The sequence below is a fragment of the Mycteria americana genome, chromosome 1 (assembly GCF_035582795.1).
Source record: "Mycteria americana isolate JAX WOST 10 ecotype Jacksonville Zoo and Gardens chromosome 1, USCA_MyAme_1.0, whole genome shotgun sequence".
Taxonomy (NCBI): Eukaryota; Metazoa; Chordata; class Aves; order Ciconiiformes; family Ciconiidae; genus Mycteria; species Mycteria americana.
The window spans coordinates 121378574-121401175 of record NC_134365.1 but is presented as its reverse complement, the minus strand read 5'-3'; the positions used below and the strand labels follow the sequence as shown (position 1 = coordinate 121401175).

At 39.0% G+C, this 22602-nt stretch overlaps 2 protein-coding genes across 7 annotated transcripts in view; one reads left to right on the top strand and one right to left on the bottom strand.

Moving 5' to 3' along the window:
* Positions 1-17981, bottom strand: part of TTC3 (tetratricopeptide repeat domain 3) — a 67952-nt gene extending 49971 nt beyond the window's left edge. For 2 of the 6 annotated variants that reach the window (XM_075518429.1, XM_075518445.1), the window contains exons 1-11: positions 17792-17933; positions 16714-16799; positions 13701-13746; positions 12393-12525; positions 11901-11988; positions 9999-10052; positions 7323-7446; positions 6254-6339; positions 5349-5443; positions 3403-3465; positions 433-487 (exon numbers count right to left, since the gene is read on the bottom strand). In XM_075518429.1, the coding sequence (XP_075374544.1) occupies positions 433-487; positions 3403-3465; positions 5349-5443; positions 6254-6339; positions 7323-7446; positions 9999-10052; positions 11901-11988; positions 12393-12525; positions 13701-13746; positions 16714-16799; positions 17792-17933 (972 nt within the window). Of the gene's footprint in view, positions 1-432; positions 488-3402; positions 3466-5348; positions 5444-6253; positions 6340-7322; positions 7447-9998; positions 10053-11900; positions 11989-12392; positions 12526-13700; positions 13747-16713; positions 16800-17003; positions 17210-17654; positions 17725-17791 lie in introns of those variants that run through there. The other 4 variants (XM_075518470.1, XM_075518436.1, XM_075518453.1 and 1 more) reach the window with 4 other exon arrangements.
* PIGP (phosphatidylinositol glycan anchor biosynthesis class P) lies at positions 17873-22581 on the top strand. Its single transcript, XM_075518524.1, has 5 exons — positions 17873-17969; positions 18463-18563; positions 19858-19930; positions 20453-20571; positions 21990-22581. Exons 2-5 carry the CDS (start codon positions 18482-18484, stop codon positions 22118-22120), a joined length of 405 nt encoding a protein of 134 aa, XP_075374639.1. The 5' UTR covers positions 17873-17969; positions 18463-18481; the 3' UTR covers positions 22121-22581.
* The last annotated feature ends 21 nt before the right edge of the window (positions 22582-22602 follow it).

Genomic DNA, 22602 nt, shown 5'->3' with positions numbered 1-22602 from the left:
TTGTAACTATCCCTTATTTACTTTTTTTTAGGCCAAGAATATTGGGAAATACAGGTTGGTCATTAATCAGGATTTTTTTATTGTAAGGACTACATATATTCTTTTTAAAGCACTGTGATAACATAGCTACACACAACAATGTAATAAATGTTTTCATCTGTCTTTACAGATGCAAAACACCATGTAACAACACTTTACAAGCATGTCAAAATAACATTTGTAATATAAAAATATCAGCAAACTATGTACTTGTCTGACTGAAGCAGAATTCTCAGTCCACAAGGTGCTGTGTTCATTCTACTGTCGTTAGCGCTAAACGCAGATGAGAACATGTCACATCTACCTGGATCAAACCTGTAATTAAGACTCTGGGTTCTTACGTTGCTTTACAGTACCAACCAAAGACAATTTTGAAATGTATATGAAACTAACCTTTGGCCAATTAGGCTTCAAAATAGTGGCTCTTTTTCCATCAGCAAGGGCTCTCCTTAGAGAAGGGAGAGAAAAAGAAGAGGTATTCATTATTTATACTTCAGAAAAATCTACAGACCAGATGTACAAGGCACTACAAAAATACAAAGTGAATAAAAGAACAGTTCATTCACCTATGTAAAAGCATGGTCAGACCACAGTTCTCAGCTGAAACTTACCTGGGTTCAAATGTTACAGTCTCAACTATTTCACCCATCAGATATTTATCCCCTCCCCCTACCTACTAGGTTTCCTAGCATTTCTGCATATGTACCTACCCCTTAACTGGGTTCTAACAAAATGTTCCTTTAAAAAGCAACGCCTTAATAAAAAAGCCTGACTATCAAACCTAAATATTCTGACAAAAATCACATTAGAGAGTAGTGACGTAATAATACCCAGAGATTTGAAGGTACAAGTATTAACTGCTGAGCACTGAAAGACAGTAAGCTCCAAACCTCCCAAAAACTGACGCCTGAAGAACACGCCCGACTGACTTTTCATATCAAGGTGTCATGGAATAACCAGAATTACAATTTTGGTTAGGTCAGAAAAGAAGCAGACTACCTCTACGGCTACAAGAGAGAACACAGAGCAGCAGCGACAGCCTCTGCTGAAACAAATGCTGCCCAAAGCAGGCAGTTACAGAGTTTATATACCTTTGGGATATATCCCTCATTCTTCACTGAACTACAGCTATATGTCAGGATGTCATAAATTACAACAAAGAGTGGTCACCTATGGATTACTTCAGATGAGGAAGCTTACAAATAACTCAATTCCTTTGATAGCTGGGTCATGCTGACTCAGTGAGGCCTTTAGAAAATGTCTGCAGCAAGACCTAACTTGAGAGGCCTGCAAGGGCCTATGAGGCATTAACTATTTTACCTCCACAAAGGGAAAGAATATAGGAATAAATAAATAAATAAATAAATCTTGTTTCACTTGAAAGCATTCATAAATTGCCTAGTCACTACCACTGTGTTTTTGTAACCATTATAGCAGAACAGCTTGTATGGAGGGATCTGAAGGAGAAGAATAAGATGCTCTGTGGTAACGAAAGCTGGATACTAAAGAAAAGCCTGAAAAAGACAATAAATTCAAGACAAGAAGCATGTTTTACACAACAAAATTCTTCAGATTTCAGAAGAATTAATTCAGTGAAATGAAAGCAAGTTAGAACAAAAAAAAAAAAATCTGCCCCCCAAATCAGAGAAACCCCAGGTAGTAATTGCAGAATTTAGAGATGTGGCAGTACATTTAAAGAAATTAGCAATGAAAAAACCCCACAACAGAACTAGTGATTAGAATGGGAGAAATTGCACCATATTCATATCACAAAGGAAGCAAACACAAGGAAAAAATGTTTGAGTAGAAGATAGATAGTGGGGTACAGAACCTCAGGATACTAAGATATTATAAAAGCAGTTGAAAAGATTAGAAAAAACTGAAGCACTCATTCTCTAGTGTGTGCTGTTATGCTTTGTTTTCACCCACCCAGTCCTTCCTCCAGTGCCACCTTTTGACAGCCTGGTGCAGTGCTAGGGAAGTTGCCCCAAAGCACTCTCAAAACATCATGACACAAGGCAGAGCTGCAGGAACTCTCCAGATGATCTGGAGAACACTATGTAACTGCACAGTCCCTTAATACAGTATTGCCACCGCCAATAGCAGGCCATGAGCCCTGTAATGATTTTGCAAAGCCTCAGGACTGAGGCTTCTCAGTCTTGCTCAGCCTGAACTACAGCTTGACCTGCCTGCAGTTTTCTTTTACTTGGTTTAACTGTGACAGCAATTTCTCTAATTGACCTGTAGCTGATTAGTTCTACTTTTGTTTATCTTCGTGTGGTACAACCATAGATTTAGATGGAAGAACTGCTTGTTACTGCTACTTCTACAGAATAGAGGTGTTTATGACTCCAAAACGATGATGTACCATAAAGAAGTACAAGCCTGATATGACAGCAGGGGCCTTGAGAAGTGGAGACACAGGATGCAACATAAAGGAGTACAGGTACGAGATGACAAGAGATGACAAGCTTAGCACTGGAGGCTCCATGGTTATAAACAATTCACCAACGGTCAGTTAATGACATGCCAGAACTGGACAAACATAACTTTAAGAGGAACAAAGAAAAAGTAACACTCATTGAAAGTGCCATGTATAGTAACCTCAGATGTAACATGGAGCTGCAGACCAACAAAGACAAAAGTGTAATAGCATGTTAGCAAACACAAAAGTGACCCCGAGTGGATCCCAGAGTGAGGAAGAAGAAACCATCAGCATGAACATCACCTTCCTCCCACAGAAGGACTCCGCACGCTGACACCTCTCTAGCCCCGCTGCTACAGCAATGGACCTGCTGACTTTAGTACCCAGAGGAGCAGTGGAGGGGTGAGCATAACACCAGGAAAATGGGCAGAAACTAAGAATCATGTAGATACCAATTTTAATTACATTGTTATTATTTCTTTTTATTTCAACAATTAGTTCCGGACTAATAACAATTAGACCCTTAAGACTTCAATTATATTAACAATAAATTCTTGGGTTGGCTTTACATAAAAGATGTACATCCACCTTGCTCATAAACAAGATTTTTAGCTTAACAACTGGCTTAAGGAAAATAACCCCCATACCCAGACTGATCTCTTCTTCAAAAGGTTTAATAAAAATCACAATACTCACTGGTACTGAGATTTTTTTTTTCCCCCTGTTGTATAACACCCCCACACACAAATTTTAAATGGTATTACATACTGCCAGCAGATACAGCTAATATTATTTATTTTTCTTAATATCAGTTTTCTGAGGTAGTAACATCACAATTACTATATACTTAAGTTTTTAAAACACTATTTACCTAAGTATGTTGCCAATTTTTAACTGCAGATCACCACATTTCAGATTATAAACAAGGGGTTACTTACTTGTACTGCCTTGTGAGAATGAAACAAAGAGCTCTGTTTCCATACAGAAGATGGTTTGCAGGACTTAAAAAAAAAAAAAAAAAAAAAGAAAAAAAAAGAAAAAAAGAAAAGTTAGTAACATATATTACTTTTGAAAATCTTAAGGAGAGGAAAAAAAAAAATTAAGTTTTCACAATAATTGTCTGCAAGCACTCTAGCACCAAGAATTATATACAAGCATCCTTGAATAGTCCCATTGATTTACAAGTTAAGTCACTGAGAACTAGTTTTAATTATGTAATAATTTGTAAGATTTGGGCCCACTAATGCAACTTCCAACCAACTCAAATCACTCTCAGCCTACTAGGAAAAAAAAAAAAAAACAAACCAACGCATGAAGCATCGAAAAGCTCGCTCGACTGTCACATACATCCCATTTTATTTTGTTCTGGAATTCCTAACTTTGAAGACCTAATTAAAATCAAACATCTCATGAACACTTCTGGATCACTGGGTCTACAACTTTTTCATAACCCTCTGCCTGACTGGGCAGACTAAGCAGCAGTTCTAGAGAGCTAAAGCATTGCCCCCAACGTACCTAATGCAGAATGAGAGGGGGGAACCAGTATATGTAATCCAGCAACCACTTGCAAGGAAGCCAAGGGAGGATGCAGCTAGTTAGGGAAGGAGTGTGATGATGAAGCAGATGATGAAGCAGATGAAAGTCAGCTCACACTGGGAGAATGAGAAAGGGAAGACAGTGCACAGAGCAGATGAAGAAGGATTCCCTAGCTGCTAGACATCATGAGCTATCCTTCACCTTCCCAGCAGGGTCTTAAGGACAAAGAACAATTTCTAACGAATAGCTGTAACAACAGCTCAGCTCTACAGCTCCTGGAAACCATGAGACTTCCTTTGCTATTTCCAAGCCATGGGATTTCCTTTGCTCTTTCACTGAATTCTGCTCCTTCCTCCCCCTCATCAGCTACCCTGAGCAAAGCCTTCTCAGCCTGCTCCATCATCTCAGATACAATCACTTGACCAAAGTCTGCCTACCCAACTTTTCAAGGAGGCTGAAATCAGCTTGAATTTGGGATTGAAATGTATCCTACTACGTGACATAAAGCCTGAAGCAAGACATCAGGAAAATGCTAATCCTTTCAACTGCACAGTTATAAAGCTACAGATCTCAAAATGAAAAAATAAAACAGTTTGCACAATCAATTTTTTATGAAAGGTAGGACTTTAGAATTTCACCATATTTCATAGACACCAGAACTTGTAAAAGCAGCATTTCCACAACTACAACACAAGTAGCGATTACATCAAGCCAGCGTTCTGTAGCTAGTTCACATTAGGTGCAGACTACAGGAAGGGGGCAAATGCAAATGCATAGGACACAAATTCTCATTTAATCTGTCTCCCTGCACCTTTATAGGGCCCAGGAAAGTCTCCAAAGCCTTTCAGCCAATGACTTTTGGGAAGAAATTAAACAAGACTTACAAAAGGGAATTAAGCCTGTCGCATACAGAGTTGCCAAGAGCAGACACTTAAAAATAAGTATTTGTTCTTGTCCACTTGTTCTGCATCATAGCTGAGGTGGTAAATAATGGCAACGGTTGGTCATACTGTTCTGCTGGAAGAATATTTAGGAGGGATGATACCAAAAGTGGCTGTTCACACCAAATAACTTTATTTCCTTTCAGGTTTACTATACTTACTATTAGTCATTTTAGATCAGCTTTAAACCCTCACAGGACCTTTGGGGCAGTAAAAGTGCAAACAACCACTAGTAACAAGAAATAAAATAGAAAAAAAAAATGTGTTACGTAGCTTTTTTATTTTTTTAAATTAGGTATCATTTCGCCTCTAAGTAGAGTGGCTCATGCAAAACAAAATCAGGATAAATCTGAATAAGCTGAATACATATGATATAACACAATCTAGTTAACCAGTTTAGTTCTTACCAAAACTCTATGGCTTTAGTATATGACATTATAGCACGATCAAAGTTTCTTTGGGAAAATTCCTCATTTCCTTTCTGTTTCATAGATTCACTGTTCTGTGAAATCAAGAAAAAAAAATTCAGCAACCACTGTAATTAAACTCAGTTTTAATGAGAAGTAAAAAAACATTTGACAAGAGGTAGCTAAGTTTTTATTTGACAAGAGGTAGCTAAGTTTTCTGTAAAAACAGAATGTTACGTATGCACTATTAGTTCTAATTTAATACTTTTAATTCATTGCAATTAATAAGCTTTAAAGTGTACAAATAAAAGTGTTATGCAGACAAGAATACAATGAACAATAATTAAAAAGCAGGACTAACTCAGAAGGTCTCCTGGGTTCCATAATATAGTCATCATCAAAAGCAAGCATGTGTCAAATGGCAAAGTAGGCTGAGTACAGCACAGCTCAACCAGTTCCCTAGTCAGTGCCTTTCAGCGTAGCTCCTGAACTACAGAATTGTAGCAAGTAAGACACAGAAATTAACCAGACTCCCATAGAAAAAAACCCAAACATCTACACTAAAGGAACACATGCCAAAGAATTTGAGAGCATCTTATTTCTGTGTTAAAAGGATCAAGTTGAACAATCTTCTATCAATATTAACTGCATTTCCTTGAGGTTTTTTGGGGGGCGAGGAGAGGAACACTCTCCAATGTACACTGGCAACATAAACAACTAATGTCCTGTTTATTAGGCCAGAATCTCTCAAGGTAACTATTTATGTCAGGACAATTACTCACTCAAGCTTTTGAAACCTTTATCTTTGATCATTGGTCATTTTTATAATCTTTGATCACAAAAAAAACCCAAAAAATAACAACAAAAAAAGAAAAGCACAAACACATTCTGATATCTTCTCTCACCTTCCTACAGTTTTCACAAGTCACAGCTTTAAATTCTTCAACTAAATTACAATCTTCCAAAGCAACTTTAGTAATATAACGTTTGCCTGCAGACAAAATTCAGAAAAATACAGTGGGTGAAGAAGTTACCAAAGACAAGAAGTAGGGTTTATCTTCTGCTGCTAAGAATCAAGCTCTGTTTTCTGACTGGAAGCAAAATTTGACATACCAACTAAATAATAGAAACAAATTAAGCAACAGAAACGTTCAAAAGAAAAGGAATTATTTATTATTGGGTAAGCCCAAAATAATTGGCTGCAGACTGTAAAACATTTAAGCACTTGCCTAATTTCAAGCAATCAATTGAAACTCAATTGTTTTTTAAAGAATTTGCATTTTAAATATTTGTAGAAATTGTATCTTAAAGAATTTGTACTTTCATACTTAACTATAAAAAGATTCTTCTCCTTACGTGCAAGTTCAATTTCTACCACCCTGTTACTTACTGCAACAACTGAGTTAGAATGCGTATATGCAAAAAGTAAGACCAGAATATAAGCCATTTAACACACATCAAAACCAGCAGGCCCGGGAGCTTTTTGTCATTTCAGCAGAATTTCTGCTGCTAGTGTTAATATCTTACGGTAACTCCCACGGGCTACATAAGCTAATTTTTGAAATATGACTAACATCTCAATATTTTGACAAAATCCTCTGCCAAACATTTAACAGAAAGACCCAATTAATATTTCGAGCAACTTTCAACTTAACCTTAAGTTAAAGGAATATAGGGCACAAATACAGCCCATAATGGACACCAAAGTGAAAAAATGTTCTGACCTCCTGTTCAGAAAGAGCACCTGCACTGTAAAAAGGACCCAGAAACAGAGATTCAAGGAAGAATCGGCTGGTTCAAATAAGAAAAAAAAAAAAAAAAAAAAAAGAAAAAAACCCCACACTACCACTGTTTTTCCAGTCACTCTTCCAGTCGCTTCCAGACTAATGAAATACATACAAACATTAACTATGTTGTAACTACAACACAGGTGACTTTCCTCACCATTGTTTCTTCAAAAGTGTTCATACTTACATTCAGCAAAGAAAATTTCAAGATAGATCCAACCAAAATCACCAAGTTTCTCCAGCCTCTGCAGAATATTGACATCACCTGTGTATCTGACCCAATCAAGTGCATCCCCAACATCAAAGATACCCTATTTCAATTGAAGAAGAGGAAAATAAAGAAAAAAAATGGTAACTCTAATTCTATACAAAGTGAAGTCTTAAAACAAAAACAACCAAAAACAACAAACACCACACAAACCAACAGCTCACTGGCGATATAGTGGAAGCATTCCATGTAAATATAACTAACAATACTATTGTAGCACTTACACTATGCACTTGTTCCTGATTTGTTAGCCTTTGAAATAGACAACAGCTCACCAATATAAATATCTGAATAACCCAAGCACAGCATAATACAGCATATGCACAAAATAAAAACAGTTGTTCTTTCAACAGGAGACGGGGGAGCAATTCAAATTATAGAATATGATTTAGAAACTTATTTTTGATGACTGCACACAAAATTGCTTCAGTGTGAAGTGACAAGCCTGATCAGAAACCGCAACATTCTCCAGGCTGTTAGACATGACGACCAGGGCTAAGACTTAATTCCGTAAATCATTACTTCCCTTCTATTCAAACTAAATTTAAGTTGTTTGAGCTACAGAGCTTTATTTGAAGGAGAGTGAAGTATGCTCCTTGCCTGGGATACTCCCACATTATCTGGGCTCACAGATTTTGAGAAATAATTTAAAAACCCACATGACGACACAAATATCACCAAAAATATAGGAACTGGGTTATCCAGCAGTAACATACAGTTGTACCTATTCTGCTTCTCCTATTGCTACTATCAGCTATGATACTGTCTTCTAACTTCAATGGTTTTATTTTAACTTTTGCAGTTAACCTACAGCAGGCAGCAGAAACTAGAAAGTGGGAAAAAAGTGACAAACACAGGGAACTAAGCATGTTCACAGTCCAAAGTCTACCAGCTGAAAAACATAAAGAGTATAGTCCTACTGTACACTGAATTTGATAATGAAGATGGACAGCAGGTTTCCAAACCTCACCCTTACTCAGCCATTCACAGTCCTTCAGATTGAATCAGTAGCACTATTTGAGAATCTCATAAAAGATTTCCAACCTGTCTCCAAAGAGGAGCACTTCTGCATCATTTCAGTGATCAAGCTTAGCCCTACTTGTAGCCCTGTAGCCCCATCCTACAGCATTGCCATTGCTAATAACAGGCTACAGGCTTTGTACAGAGTTTGCAAGGCCACAGGGCTGCGAATTCTCGGGCTTACTCTGAGCTTGTCCTGACCTGCTTAGAGCTCTGTTTTAACTGTAACAGCAATTTTTCTTCTAACCGGGTGGCTATGACTGATTTGGTTTATTTTTGTATGGTACAACAATAGCTTTCACATAGACAGTAGTAATAAGCAGTTAATGATGCTATGACTAACATAATGATGCAGTATAGAGAAATACAAGCCAAATATGATAGAGCATAGGCCATGAAAATTGGAGACACATAATGCAGTTTAGAGGAGTACAGGCATGGGATAGTAAGAGATGGGGCACAAGCTGACACTGGAGAACTGGAGGAAAAAAAATAGAGCTGGACAAAATTAGGCAAAAGCAGTTTCTAACATACATAAAACATACTATATATAGTAAAATCATACGTAACTTGAACATGCAGACCAAGGAAAATAAAAAGCAGGGTATACAAGTGCATTACCAAACATAAAAAAATGAACCTAAGCAGATCCTAGGACGAGGAAGAAGAAAGCATCAACAGCCGTCCTTGCAGCAAAAAACTCCAGGTAGTGATGACTATACCCCACACCCCACAGGCAAACACCAGACAGAAGCCATTCACTTTAGGATCCCAAGGAGCAGTACAAGAGTGAGCACAACACCTGGAAAAGGGTCAGATGCTAGGAAGAGTGTATATTACAATTTTAACTGTATTATCATTAAAGAGTTTTTCTGTTTAGTAATATTTCTTTGTTTTCTTTCCTCTTCTGCAATAATTATTTCTGGAAGATTTCAATTATACTAACAATAACTTCTTGTCTTTACATATGTGTGTTTGCCTTTTGTCCATACCTAGACTTTTAGGGTAACACACCAACACCACCACAGAAACAGAGAACAAAGCAAAACATGCCACTGAGATAGAACTGTGTGCTTATGGGAGGGAATCTAGGAATCTTCAAGACTGAAGGCAGAGAAAGCACTGAGACTTCTCAAAGGAAGTCTTGTCTTCAATGAGAAATAGCAAATCTGCAAGAAAGCAACAAGGAAAGCCACCAGCAGGTACCAAAGCAGATACTGGAAGGCTGACCTGGACTCCAGCTGTACAACCTAAACCCACCCAACCACATTCCAGTAGCAACCTCCAAGAGAAACAGTTAATTTTCAGCATGTAAACTACCCTCAGAGTTCTCACTCATTTTCATCTTCTTACACAGACGATATTTATTTCACAGTTCCTGTTTCACACAGATTTCATTTTGTGGCTCAGAGTTGCCACAACTGGCAACTCCAGTCCTATATACTACATATTCCAAAAACTACAGACTCAATTTATTTATGCAAGCATTTAAAAATTTTGGGTATTTGTACAAATATTTTGTTTGTATTCAGACATAAAGAAGGATTCCTATTAAAAACAATTTGAGAAACTTACGTTTTCTATTCTGCTGCCAATTCTCAGTATGCCACCGATAAAAGGTGGAACATTCTGAAAGAGGGATAGAAAACAAATGAAAACAAGTTATTAAGATCCGATAACTTTTGTTTCTATCTGCTCAGGTTCAACTCAATAACATTTTCTGTTCTGCTTGAATACAGTATCATTTGGACAGTTGCTCTGCTCCATTTCAAAACTTCAGGAAATATTCTTGTATTCAGTAGCAAATCCCCTACCATTTTTGTTGAAAAATAAATAAATGTTGATGTGGAAACAAAGAACGCATGGATGCTGTGACAGCTGGTTAGGAAAGTCAGTCACTTTAACCACTTCTGCAGTTATCTGCATACCAAAGAACCAGCTGATACCTCCAATGAAAACCATCCAAAACAACAGTACTTCCTCTCCTGAGATCATCTGCTCCTCCAAATAAATTTTCCTATTGGATATACAATCTTTTACATGGAGAAGGAGATACAGGCTGAGGCAGTAAGAAGAGGGAAGCAGAGGTAAACAGGGAAATGGGAATACACACAGACCCCTCATGTAAAGATCGAATGGGAGACTACCAGAGGAGGAAACAGCAAAAAGAACCCATCACATGAGACCAAATGGAAAAACTGCAGGGACATCCTGAAGTACAAGGAGTGAAAATGGAGCACTTGGATAGCCTGAAGGAGGAAGCAGCAGAAAGAGCACAAGGAAGTATGAATCCACAAGATCAGTATTGTACATGAATACCTAATCATAGGAAGTCATGTAAAAGTAAGGTGGACTGGAAAAGTGTAGCCTGGGGTTGAGCACATGTCCTGGTTTCCGCTGGGATAGAGTTAATTTTCTTCCTAGTAGCTGCTGTAGTGCTGTGTTTTGGATTTAGTATGAGAATAATGTTGATAACACACTGATATTTTAGTTGTTGCTAAGTAGTGCTTACACTAAGTCAAGGACTTTTCAGCTTCTCATGCTCTACCAACTGAGAAGGCTGGGGATGCACAAGAAACTGGGATGGGGCACAGCCAGGACAGCTGACCCAAACTGGCCAAAGGGATATTCCATACCATACAACATCATGCTCAGTATATAAACTAGGGGAAAGCTGTCCTGGGAGCCACTGCTCAGGGACGGCTGGGCATTGGTCGGTGGGTGGTGAGCAATTGGGTCGTGCATCACTTGCTTTGTATATTCTTTTAGCATTATTATTATTATTATTGCGATTTTATTTTATTTCAATTATTAAACTGTTCTTATCTCAACCCACAAGGGTTTTTTTCACTTTTATTCTTCTGATTCTCTCCCCCATCCCACTGGAGGGGGGAGTGAGTGAGCGGCTGTGTGGTACTCCGTTACCAGCTGGGGTTAAACCACAATAGCACAGAATTTCAACAAATAAATTGTTTTAAAAACATGTCATACCTACATTTAAAAAAAAAAAAAAAAAAAAACCAACCCTCTTCCCTTCAGCTGCTGAGAACATTTCTTTTATCATTCTCTCCTCTGCACTGTTATGTTTCTGTTTTAAGTCAGCAACGATAGCAAATTTTAAATATCATTTGTTGAATGAGGAAAAAATAAATACTTTTTTTTCCCCCCCTCAGTTAACTTGTTCATCTGGGAATGGTGCCATCTTTCTCACGGATATGACTCTCTTTCTTAGCAATTTACAAGGGCCCCAGTCAACTGTATTATTGACTCTGCAAATATTTCGGAAGTTACCCCAACTGTAATAAAGCCTACAACACACTTTCTTTCTAGAAAGCTGCAACTCAACTATCAGACAATTTATTCACTCCAGCAAAAGGAAATGTCTAATTTAAGATATAATCCCAAGCTGCATAAGGTACAGATTTAATTAACTTCTTATACTTGAAAACTTACACAAAGTTAAAATATAGTACTTACAACAACTTTTTTAATTAAATCAACAAGGTCTTCCAAAACCTCTAAATCACAGAGTCTCTTCCAATTCTGGTCTAAAATCTGTGAACTGCTTAAAAATAGAACAAGTTATTATTTAGAAAATTAACACTGTGTTGCATGGTCTTCATTACTAATATTTACCATAATTACATCTAAGCAAGAGCATGGTTACAAACTCAAATCAAGCCCTTCGGAGGTGGGGGGGAAGAGCTGCAAAGCTTGTAGTACTTTTGAAATCTAGGGCATCCAGATAAGTAATTAGATACACTCTTAGATTCCAAACTTCAGAAACCAATTCTTAATATTTTCTTCTGTATATTCAAGAACTATGCCTTCTGACTTTAACTAACTTAGCCCACTGGTTAAAATATTCCTCCAGACAGTTTAACCACTACTGAAAGTGTACAATGATCTTTCACAGGTAACAAAAAAAGTAAAGGCTGATGAAATCACTTCGAGAACATGATTACTTACCTCCAATCAGCTACCAAAGAATTACTTTCACTTTTGAAGAGAAGAGGCCAAAAGATGCGTATTTTAATAACATTGCAATATTCTCTCAGTATGTCAGCCGGCTGACTGCACCACACTTCACAGGGATCGACGTCTTCAAGAAAACAGTTAGGAATTAGACTACACAATTTGGGCATTACAAGTAACCAAAGTCCAAATAAACATTCAAAAACATCAGTTATTTCCACACTGTATCCCTAAGCACTATCTAACCAAAACAAGAAAACTTGAACACTCTAAATACATCTGGCAAGTTGAGGTTTTTTACAAATTGAAGGAGGAGAGGGAATTTATACGAAGGTAAGAATAGGGACCTGCTGGCAGGCTCTACATTCCTTGCTCAAGGAATTGCCTGTGTTCTGAATTTTACTGATATAATACATTATAAATGAACAAATGCAGCCTGCTTCTAAATGAGGAGCCTAACAAGGGCTGCGAGCTGTTTAATGGCTATAAGGGATGCTATTTTCAAGGTAAAACATGAGCCTCTTCTAACTGTACCCATTTAATTATTTTCTACAATAAATCCAGACTAGTATGGCACATAGCAACATAGTAAAAAAAGATCAGCAATATTCTTCTTCTTTCTCCAGAGGACACTATGTGTGTGTTGCACAGCTCTTTCAAAAATATAATCCATTTCCCTCAGAGACTGTCTTTAAAGGTAAAGATCCTTATTAGACTATTGAGGTGGCTTGATTGTACTCTCAGAGCAGAAGCAGTATTACCTGAGAGTCTGAGTATATGCAAAAATTCATTTTACACAGCTGGCTGTGTTCATCCGAGTTTCCTACGTATTACAGGTTACCATTTGTATAGTGAACACAGTTTTGAAGAACTTGACATACTCTTGAGCCACCTGCTTTTCTGCAACTATTAAAAAAACGTTTTTAAATATAACTACAAAACTTTACCTAAAAGATCAACTTGAAGGTGTCTTTAGACCTATACAGTTAAAAAGTAGCTACAATTAAAACACAAGTAATGAACACAAGCCTTAAATCTCCATCCTCATAACATTAATTGACTGCATATATGTACATATTATTGACTATTCACACTGTTCTCACAAACATATAGCAGTCTTCTGCACATTACATTAGGACAAAAAGATGAGAATTCTTCCAGTGCAAAAGAACATACCAGTGCTTCTGCTCAGAAATAATAATTTCCTACTTATTCAGACAAAATAAGGAAAAAGTGAAAAAGCAACCAAAAGATGCAAACACAGCATTAGAGAGTTATGTAATATTGGTTTAGTTTACATACCTGTTTTAGGCTTATGCGGTGATCGCTGCACAAACACTCCATGACCCTAAACATAAACATTTTTTAACAGTGCACATCTTGGAAATGTGTTACACTAACTATAAGCAACAATTGCTTAACTGTTTCTAAGTGTTGAACCAATATAAACTGTTTACATCAGAGGAAGGAAAGAATGGAAGTGGTTTTTACGTTCTGTCACCAGTTCCTTTTTCTCAAGAAAAGGTAATTATTGAACATATTTAGACCAGTATAAAAGATGGTCTATGGTTATATCTTCATAAGTAAGCATCATGATCAAATAGGAAACAAATCTATAAAGCAAAGTGTTTCCTACTGAACAGTCTACTTTCACATTATATGCTCTTCAAGGGATTTTAGTTTGCATTGGTTCAAATCCAGCCCCATATATAGAGCACCCATTTGTGGTTGATGCACATTACCTATACTCTTAAAAGCACCTTCTAGACTAGTTTCATCCCCAGTGAATCCCACTAGCATACTCCAATATGTCTTCACAACATAAACTGAATAATGAAAGACAGGGACAATTGGGATATTTGCTTCAAAAGCATTCTCCTGATCCAAACTAGAATACTAATGCAGACACATTAATTAACAAAATTTAATTAATAATTTACTAAAATTATTTAGTTAACTATTATCAACTATAATTATTTAGTCATTAACTAAAATACTCATGCATACACCATGGACCTAGACAGGAAAATTATTTCTATGTACCTCCTCATTCTGAACAGAAGCTTTTTATAAAATGTTAATAATGCTCATCAGCATCTCATTATCTTCTAAGACCAATCTGAGGTAGGTGAATACCCCATTGCTTTTTCCCCCCATCCCATTTCCCCAAGAATAAAATACTATTGGTATTCCCCATTCACCCCCATGTTTCTGCACTTCTGCCAACAGTTTTCTGAGGAAAACAAGGAAACTTAAAGTCTGCAATATTTTGCACTACCAAACAAACACCCCTTTGAATCCAATCTTTATAATTCACATTAAGTACAGCCAAAAAGCAAACAAAGCAAACAAAAACAAACAGGGAAATATTTAACACAATTGTTTAGCTGCTGTCTTATGAAAAGAAAAAACCTTTACCTGTCTATCCATTAAAAAAACATCCACAGATTAATAGTTATGAATGCATGGGAAAACTTTTTCTAGTTTAAACAATATATTAAATCACACTAGAATAGTATTCTAAAAATTAATAATTCAAAATTGGGTACTAGGCAGCAATGTAGTGTTCAAGAATACCTAAGGAAACATGTTCAAGAAGACAACACAGGTTTTCAAAAAATAATAATTAAGTTTTGACAGTTTGTGCATGTATATTTATTTAAATATATACATGTCAAAATAAGTGGAGTGGTTGATTTACTACTTCATGACAGCATACAGTATCAATACTTTAATGGGTTTAAAACATAGTACTCCATATGAGCCTTTCAAACTGAAGAATAAATGACTTTTGTTCTGTTTTACAGATCCCTACAAAGTCTAATATTTTAACAAACATTATATATGTGTCATTTAATAAATACTATGTATCATGTCTATGTATTGCTGCATTATAATTTCAAAGAAATGCAAAGCTATTTCTGAATACGACTGGAGAAGAGTATAAAAACAAATTACCAAACATTTTTCATAAAGTTTCTTTAACAGATCTTTATTCTTGCAGTGGCAGACTTTGTGGAAACACTAGCACACTGTGCAATGATGACAAGCAATCATGTGATTTCACCCGAAGTAGCATTTCTGAACTATTACAACATTACATGTAAATCAAGGCTTACTCTCAAAAATAAGTTATTGTAACATCAACATATTTAATAGACCAGGACACTCAATAACAAAGAGAAAAGAAATTAACTATTATTTCAAAAACAGTTTATCTTGAAAGATGACTGAACATCTCCTTCACTCCACAGCGTGGATTTTGCTACACTATTTAAAAACAAACCCAATGACACGCTCCCCCTCTATACATCAAGCCCAAGATGGTATTCCCACCAAAGCAAACTTGAAAATCAAGACTGAGCACTTGCACAGAATCAAGGGCTTTCTTTCCATAGCACAGCACAGACATGACCTTACGAGATAAAATGTCTACTATCTTAAGCTAACACAACTGTTAAAGTACTTTATTTTGTCCACAGCACCAAAAAAAAAAAATCTTTATTGATCTAAACAATTTCTAATGAGACTCACTACTCTACTGGTAACGGTCACTTGTAAAGATACAGCTTTACAAATAAGAAATTCAATTTACCTGTACTTTTTATTTCTGCATAGAAAGACGAATAGTAGGTCAGCTAGTTTGTATTTCACAGCAGCAACACTTAAGATAAATAACTCATAACTGAACTCTCTAAGCAGCAGAAAGATTAATTACCACAGTGTTTTCTAAGACTCCTTAAGTGTAGCAAGAAGGGGAAAATAAGAGTCAAGGAAAGCATTCTTGGAAGTATTAAAACAGAAGAGTGCTACAGTTTATTCAATAAAAGAAACAACTAAATAAGCAGAAGCCTTATTGGGCGCAAAGAACTAGAAAAAATTGTAAGAGATGACAAGAACAAAGAATGGGTGAACACTCAGCAGTTAATTTACAGACTTGAACTTACATGAACGAAGTTGTGATTGCTCTGCAGTTAAAGGAACTGAATCTGTCACTCTGAGGTATATCATCCCAAGTATGGCCTGGATACCTGGCCAACAGGTTGGTCAAGTTCTGCTAATAGGGCCTAGGCACCACTGTCTAGTTTTACATAGTTGTATATGCATTCAGTAAAACTTGCCTGATAGATGATACACAGTCTCTATGCTCTACCCCAATTTAGTACTTTTGCAAGTGAATAACATACAGTGGTATAACGTACCTTTGCATCAGTTTGAATTAATCAACACTAGCAATTACTCTGTAGATCAGATCTGGCCATAAACCCCACTGGAACATCTTGCAAGTTTTCCATCTAGTTTCAAACCTACTTACCAATTCACAGCAAGATTTATCACCAGCATAAAAAGCCAAGGCTGCAAACTCGGATTCGGATATAGGTTCACCCATGGTACATGATCCTGAAAGAAAAGGATTATGAGAAATACACAAGGGGAAGGCAAGAGGCAAATAACATGTGCTTTGCAGGACGTAAAATGATCACAACATTAAATTACACTTTGCAAGAGTTTCATGGAAGACGTGTTCTTATTTTTACGTAGCATAGGTTAATGTTGAAAACAATAACCCAAAGCATCAGTTAAAAGCTAGTTAAATCGACTAACTCGAACGGTCTTCCAAGTCCCGGACGCCTGACAGTACTCCTGCACGCTACCTCACACCTGACAGGCAGGAGAGGGAAGGGCAGTTTCTACCAGCCGGCTCAGGGGGCAGCATCTCAGGAATTACCGCCACAGCCCAGGACAGCGGACTTAAACACCCCGCCCGCTTCGCCGGGCAGCCCCGTCTGACAGAACCAGCGGCGCAGTTCCCGCGTCCCTGTCCTGCCCGACAGCTCGCCCGGCAGCACCCGTCCCGCCCCGGCAGCTCCGCCAGAGCCGAGGCGGGAGCCGGCCGAGGTCCCCTCTGCCGCCGTTAAACCCCGGAAGCCCCGAGGCTCGCCACTGACGTGTCGCAGCCCGGCGTTTCCCGCCGGGACAGCCCTGCCTGTACCCGGTCCTCCCCACGGCAAAGAGCTCCAGCGACCCGGGGGGGCTCCGCCGCGGCTCCCATGGCCGACAGCACCGGTCCCCGCCCCAGGCGGACCGGGCCGGGCATCACCCTGTCGGGGGCTCCGGAGAAACGAGCGTCACCCTCCCGGACCCAGCCCCAGTGGCGGACAGGGATCACGAGCTCGGCGAGGCACGGGGCGAGGGGGGAACGCCCGCCGCCGCCGCCTCAGCGCCCACCACTCACTCCCTCCCTCCCTCACTCACCAGCCCCTGCCTCAGCCGCCCGCCGCGCTCTCCTCCGGCTCCGCAGGGCCGAGGCGGCTCCCACCCCCCCAGCGAGCCCCTCCCGCCGCGCACGCCAACACCCCCACTCAGCCGGACCCCGGCTACTGGCTAGTTACCGCCTGACGTCAAGGGAACGAGCCAACCCGCGGCAAGCGGCCGGCGGTCCCCGCCTGCCGCGAACTCACAGGCTCTGCGCATGCGCCCGCTGCTGAAGGGGCACGGAGCCGGCGAGGCGGAGGGGGTTCTCTCGCTGCGCATGTGCGAGATGCGGCCCGGCGGGGAGGCGGACGCGCGGTACTGGGGGGGGTAGGGAGTGCGGCTGGGCGCCTCCGCCTTCCTCCTGCTGCGGGGGGTGTCCTGGGTGTGGTTTCCTCCCCTAGCCAGGCCGTGACCTCGAAAGGAGGGAGGCAGAGCGGCTTCGCGGGGTGGGGCGGGGCTGCGGGCAGGAGGTCCGTGCGGCGGAGGAGGGAAGGGGGATCGGTAGCATCGCTGCTCCTGTGTGTCCGTTAAGGAGCGGGTGAAACGGCCGCCGCGCGCGCCTCCCCGCTGGCCGCTTGGCGGGCGCGGCTGGGCAGGCGCATGCGCGTGTTCCACGCCCACCCTCACCCGGGGCTGAGGCGAGGGGGGCGCGTACGTGGGCGAGGGAGCAAAACCGGCAGCGCGTACGGTCTCGCTTCCGGCACGCACGAATACCGGGATGTTCCGAGAGGAACTTGCCGAGAAACCTATAACAGCTTCTCACCGTGTTTCCCGCCCCACTCCCACCCCTCCACCCCACCCCCCGAAGTTAAAGGGAAGAGACCGGTATGGTTGAAAACTCTCCAGCCCCATTGCCAGAAAGAGCAATATATGGATTTGCTCTTTTTCTAGGATCGTGGTTTGGCTTTAGTAAGTATACTGGCTTACTAAATGAATACTTCACCGAAAAGTGTTGCTTTGCTTACAAGACAAATATAATTCTGATAAGACCATCTGAAAAGAGTCAAAGTTGTATTACACCACCTATTGTACCGGTGCGTGATGAAGAACTAAGTGAGCATTACTTGCCAGACCTGTCAGTCGTTTACAAAGATCTGTTATTGCCTTTTGTGATTTCCTCATGTATTGTCTGTCTTTAACCTTACTATGGGGTCTTTAATAGTATTAGAGAGTCAAATTATTTAAAAAATTCTCTGCATTCTCATTTTAGTAACTTCTTTACTTGCATTGCATACGTTGTCACTATTCAGTAACCATCGTAGATAGATAGTAGTGTAACCAACCTACATAGATAGTAGTAGTGTAACCTTCCCCACCCAAATACTGAAAAAAAAAAAAGTCAATCTGGTCAACAGCAATGGAAAATGATTAGGGTTATACCAGCATTTCTCTGCTGGTGTGACAGGTGCTTTCACTGGGGAGATCTTGCATGCCCACACAAGACCAAGGCTTGAGAGGGTGAGAACGCTTTTTCAACAGAAGAAAAGGTGCTGCAAATATACTATAGTCAAATAATAAACCAGGATCCTACTGTAAGTCTTTCTCACCCTTAGGAAGTAAGTAGAAATGAAAGTAAGTTGGTTTCTGTTCCTCTCACAGGAAGTCACTGCAGTTCTGTAACTTGTGTCACTGGCTACTAACCTGTTCCCCTCAAGTTTTGTTAAACCTTACTCTAGATTTGTTGTTAGGGAGCAAAATTTCTCAGTATTGTTTTGTTGACATGAAAATGATTAACTTGCAAGAATCAGAAAGGATTTCCAATAACTTGTTCTGAACAGTTCCATCCAAGCGCTGCAATTCTACCAACTTTTCTTTCAACAAAATGACCCATTTGATCTTTTTCTGCTTTAATGTTTTCTGCATTCAGTGTCATTTGGCATCCTTTTACTGACGTTTTTTTTGTTCTTGCAGTTCAGTGTGCAAGAAATTAATGTCTGTCTACATAGGAAATCAGAAACTAAATGTTAAAGCAAATATAAAAATGATATCGTATAACCAGCTACAAAACACTGCCCCCATATTGGGCAGGTTTTGTGTCTGAGAGGCATTTTCTACAATGTTTTGGTAGAGCTATTTTGGTTTAAATAGTGTAAAAGCAAAGTATTTTCTCAGCATGTATCAGTAGGGGAGTATTGCTCTAAAACTTAGGAAGTCTAAAACAGTATCAGTTGTACTATTATGACTTTTTAATTCTTTTGTGCAGTGTTGTATCTTATCTGGGCATATGTTCCTGAGAGTTGGCTGTTCTCATTGGGACTAACATACTGGCCTCAAAAGTAAGTTCAACCAGTTAAACTCTTTAGCCTGAATATGTGTGAGTATAGAACACCCTTAATTATTGTCAAATAACAAAACTTTTTTTTAAATAGTGGTCTTGTGTTTAATCCAGTTTTTCCTGATGATAAAGGACCGTAATCTTTGTGAAGCGTTATTTTATGTAGATAAGTAGCTATGATGAAAATCTTTTATTGTGTAGTGAAAGAAATACTATTTGAATGTTCTATGGTAAATTTGACATTTTGTTTCCAGGAAGTTTGTTGATGAAAACACAGTAAACTTTAAACTGTAATTAAAAAAATAAAAGCCTTCTGTAAGGAATCTATTTGATGGTTTATACCAAACTAGCTAGTGACTCTGCAGTCAGTAATCTTCTTTGGAGGGGCCAGGGTCCATATTCAGAGGTACTGTTTCTTTTCCTCCTGGCTAAGTTTGTGCTAGATACAACCACTACATTAAAACTGGTATATCATTAGGTGTTTGTTATTATGATATGTAAATTTTAAAATCTTTTTCCTCAGGTACTGGGCAGTTGCGTTGCCAGTGTACCTACTAGTTGCTATAGGAATTGGTTATATATTACTTTTTGGTATTAACATGATGAGTACAGCTCCACTTAACTCCACACATACCATTACAGGTAACTTTACTGCTGTTTTTTTTAAGATTTTCATACTTAACTGATAATTTCTGTAAATATATATATGTAGCCATATATAATATAAATCAAATTTTAAGCATTTAAATATTTTGATCTAGAAAAGGAGTTCTTGAAAGCACTGAAGTATTAGAGTGAAAACATAGCCACAAGCCTGACTCTTTCCTCTTTGCTATCTTATGGCAGTGGTTTCCAACTAGTAAAGTGTACTTTGTTAGTAAAACAGACAACATTAGCAGAGCAGGGGTTAGGCATATAAAGCTCTCCCAGGCATGGACTTTGCATTACAGACTAGTGAAGAGTGCCATTGGAAGGAGGGCGTGAGTATCTACCTGGCAGTGGCAGAAGTGGGAAGGCACGCAGAGTCGAGGTGGTGCGAAGGAGGATGCTGCAGTATTGAGACCTGACCAAATGTTAGCAATTCCCTGTCTAAAAAAGCTGTTACTGAGTATTTATCTCAACTTTTGCATAGCCTTTACTCCTGCCAAAGAGGCCTGTTCTAGGCATTCACAATATTCTCCAGGCAGCTGCATTTTCCTCCACATGAGGAATTCCACCACTATTTGCAGATGGCCATTTTTGTTAGAAAAAATGCAGACAGTAAAATTTGGCAAGAAAGTTGCCTATTGCTAAGACTGCTGAAGTTGCATCGTTTTAACAAACTACATACATAGTATTACATTACACTGAACTGCTAAGGAAAAAAATCGGTCAGGGCAGTAGTTCAAATACATTACGCTAATGCTTCTGTCAAGAACTGCCATTTAGTCATCCCTGTGTTCCTGGCTACTCGTTCACACTCCCATGTCACCCTCTCATTTGGTGTCAACCCAAGAGTTTGTGTGGCTGTATGGCAGGTGGGATGGGGGACCTACTCTGTTTGAAAAACAACTATATTTGAAAATTTTCTTTTTCAGAGGGAGCAGTTCCATAATTGTGTTCAAAGTGCACCTGTAAAAATGTTTGTGCTATTATAGGAATGGGTGCTGTGTAGTGATGGGAACAAGCAGCCAAGATAAGGGGAAGGTGGACAGCATCTCTCTGTGGCAATCCTAGTACAAAGTATTCAAACTACAGACCGAGCTGTTCACTGTGGGGGGTTTTGTTTGTTCTTTTTATCTTTGGGTAGTTACGGTTTAATGTCATACAGCATCTTAAACCAAGCAAAGTCCCATACAGTGATTTCAGCAGGAGGGTAGGGTTGATTTTTTCAAGGGCTGTGCTAATATATGTTGATGTAAAGCGCTTCTGGGTTTCTGGTGACCATCTCATTATACCTCGGCAAGATGGGGTTTTCAGCATCGCTTACAGTAGCTGAATTTATACAGTGTTGCATTATATAACATTTCTTGAAAGAAAAAAATCTTTAATATGTGGAATGTTCTCATTGTCTCCTGTAGATAACTATGCAAAAAAGCAGCAACAGAAGAAATTTCAAGAAGAAGCAATTCCAGCATTGAGGGATATTCCCATAAGTGAAGTAAACAGAATGTTTTTCCTTCCTGAAAAAGGAATCTGCAATAGCAGATAGTCGTTATTGAGATCTGTTTGAATAAAGGATTAGTAGAAGTGTTACATAAGGAAATCAAAACCTCTCCGATCTAAAAAAACCCCTCTTTCTGCTTGTAGAACAAAGCTTTTTTTTTTTCTGAATTTCTAAGTAAATCGATGTTAACATATTTCATTGAGATGGCTTGATTTTATTATTATGCATGCACCTTAATAACCTGCATTGGTATGAGAATTATGCCACATTACCTTAGCTAACCATTCTTGTGAGTTTAAAATAGTGTTCTGTTACTTGTAGATTTCTGCTTGTAATTTCCCTCTGGGAGTGAAAGAAATAGCTTTTGGATGTAGCTTACTTCTGTTTCCTTTTGAATTCAGGGAGAGAAAATGTGTTCTGCTAGTCAAGTGCTTGAGGATCTTTTTTTTACAAGTTATGTTAATTTGAAATGTTTACATTGTAAATAATACAGGTTTCAGTTTTAAATATTAGTTAAATGTAGCTAA

Excerpts from the sequence above, each read along its gene's own strand:
- PIGP (XM_075518524.1), top strand. The coding sequence starts at position 18,482 with ATGGTTGAAAACTCTCCAGCCCCATTGCCAGAAAGAGCAATATATGGA. Across the intron at positions 18,564-19,857 it reads AGGATCGTGGTTTGGCTTTA|TGTTGTATCTTATCTGGGCA; the intron begins GTAAGTATACTG and ends TCTTTTGTGCAG. Across the intron at positions 19,931-20,452 it reads CTAACATACTGGCCTCAAAA|GTACTGGGCAGTTGCGTTGC; the intron begins GTAAGTTCAACC and ends CTTTTTCCTCAG.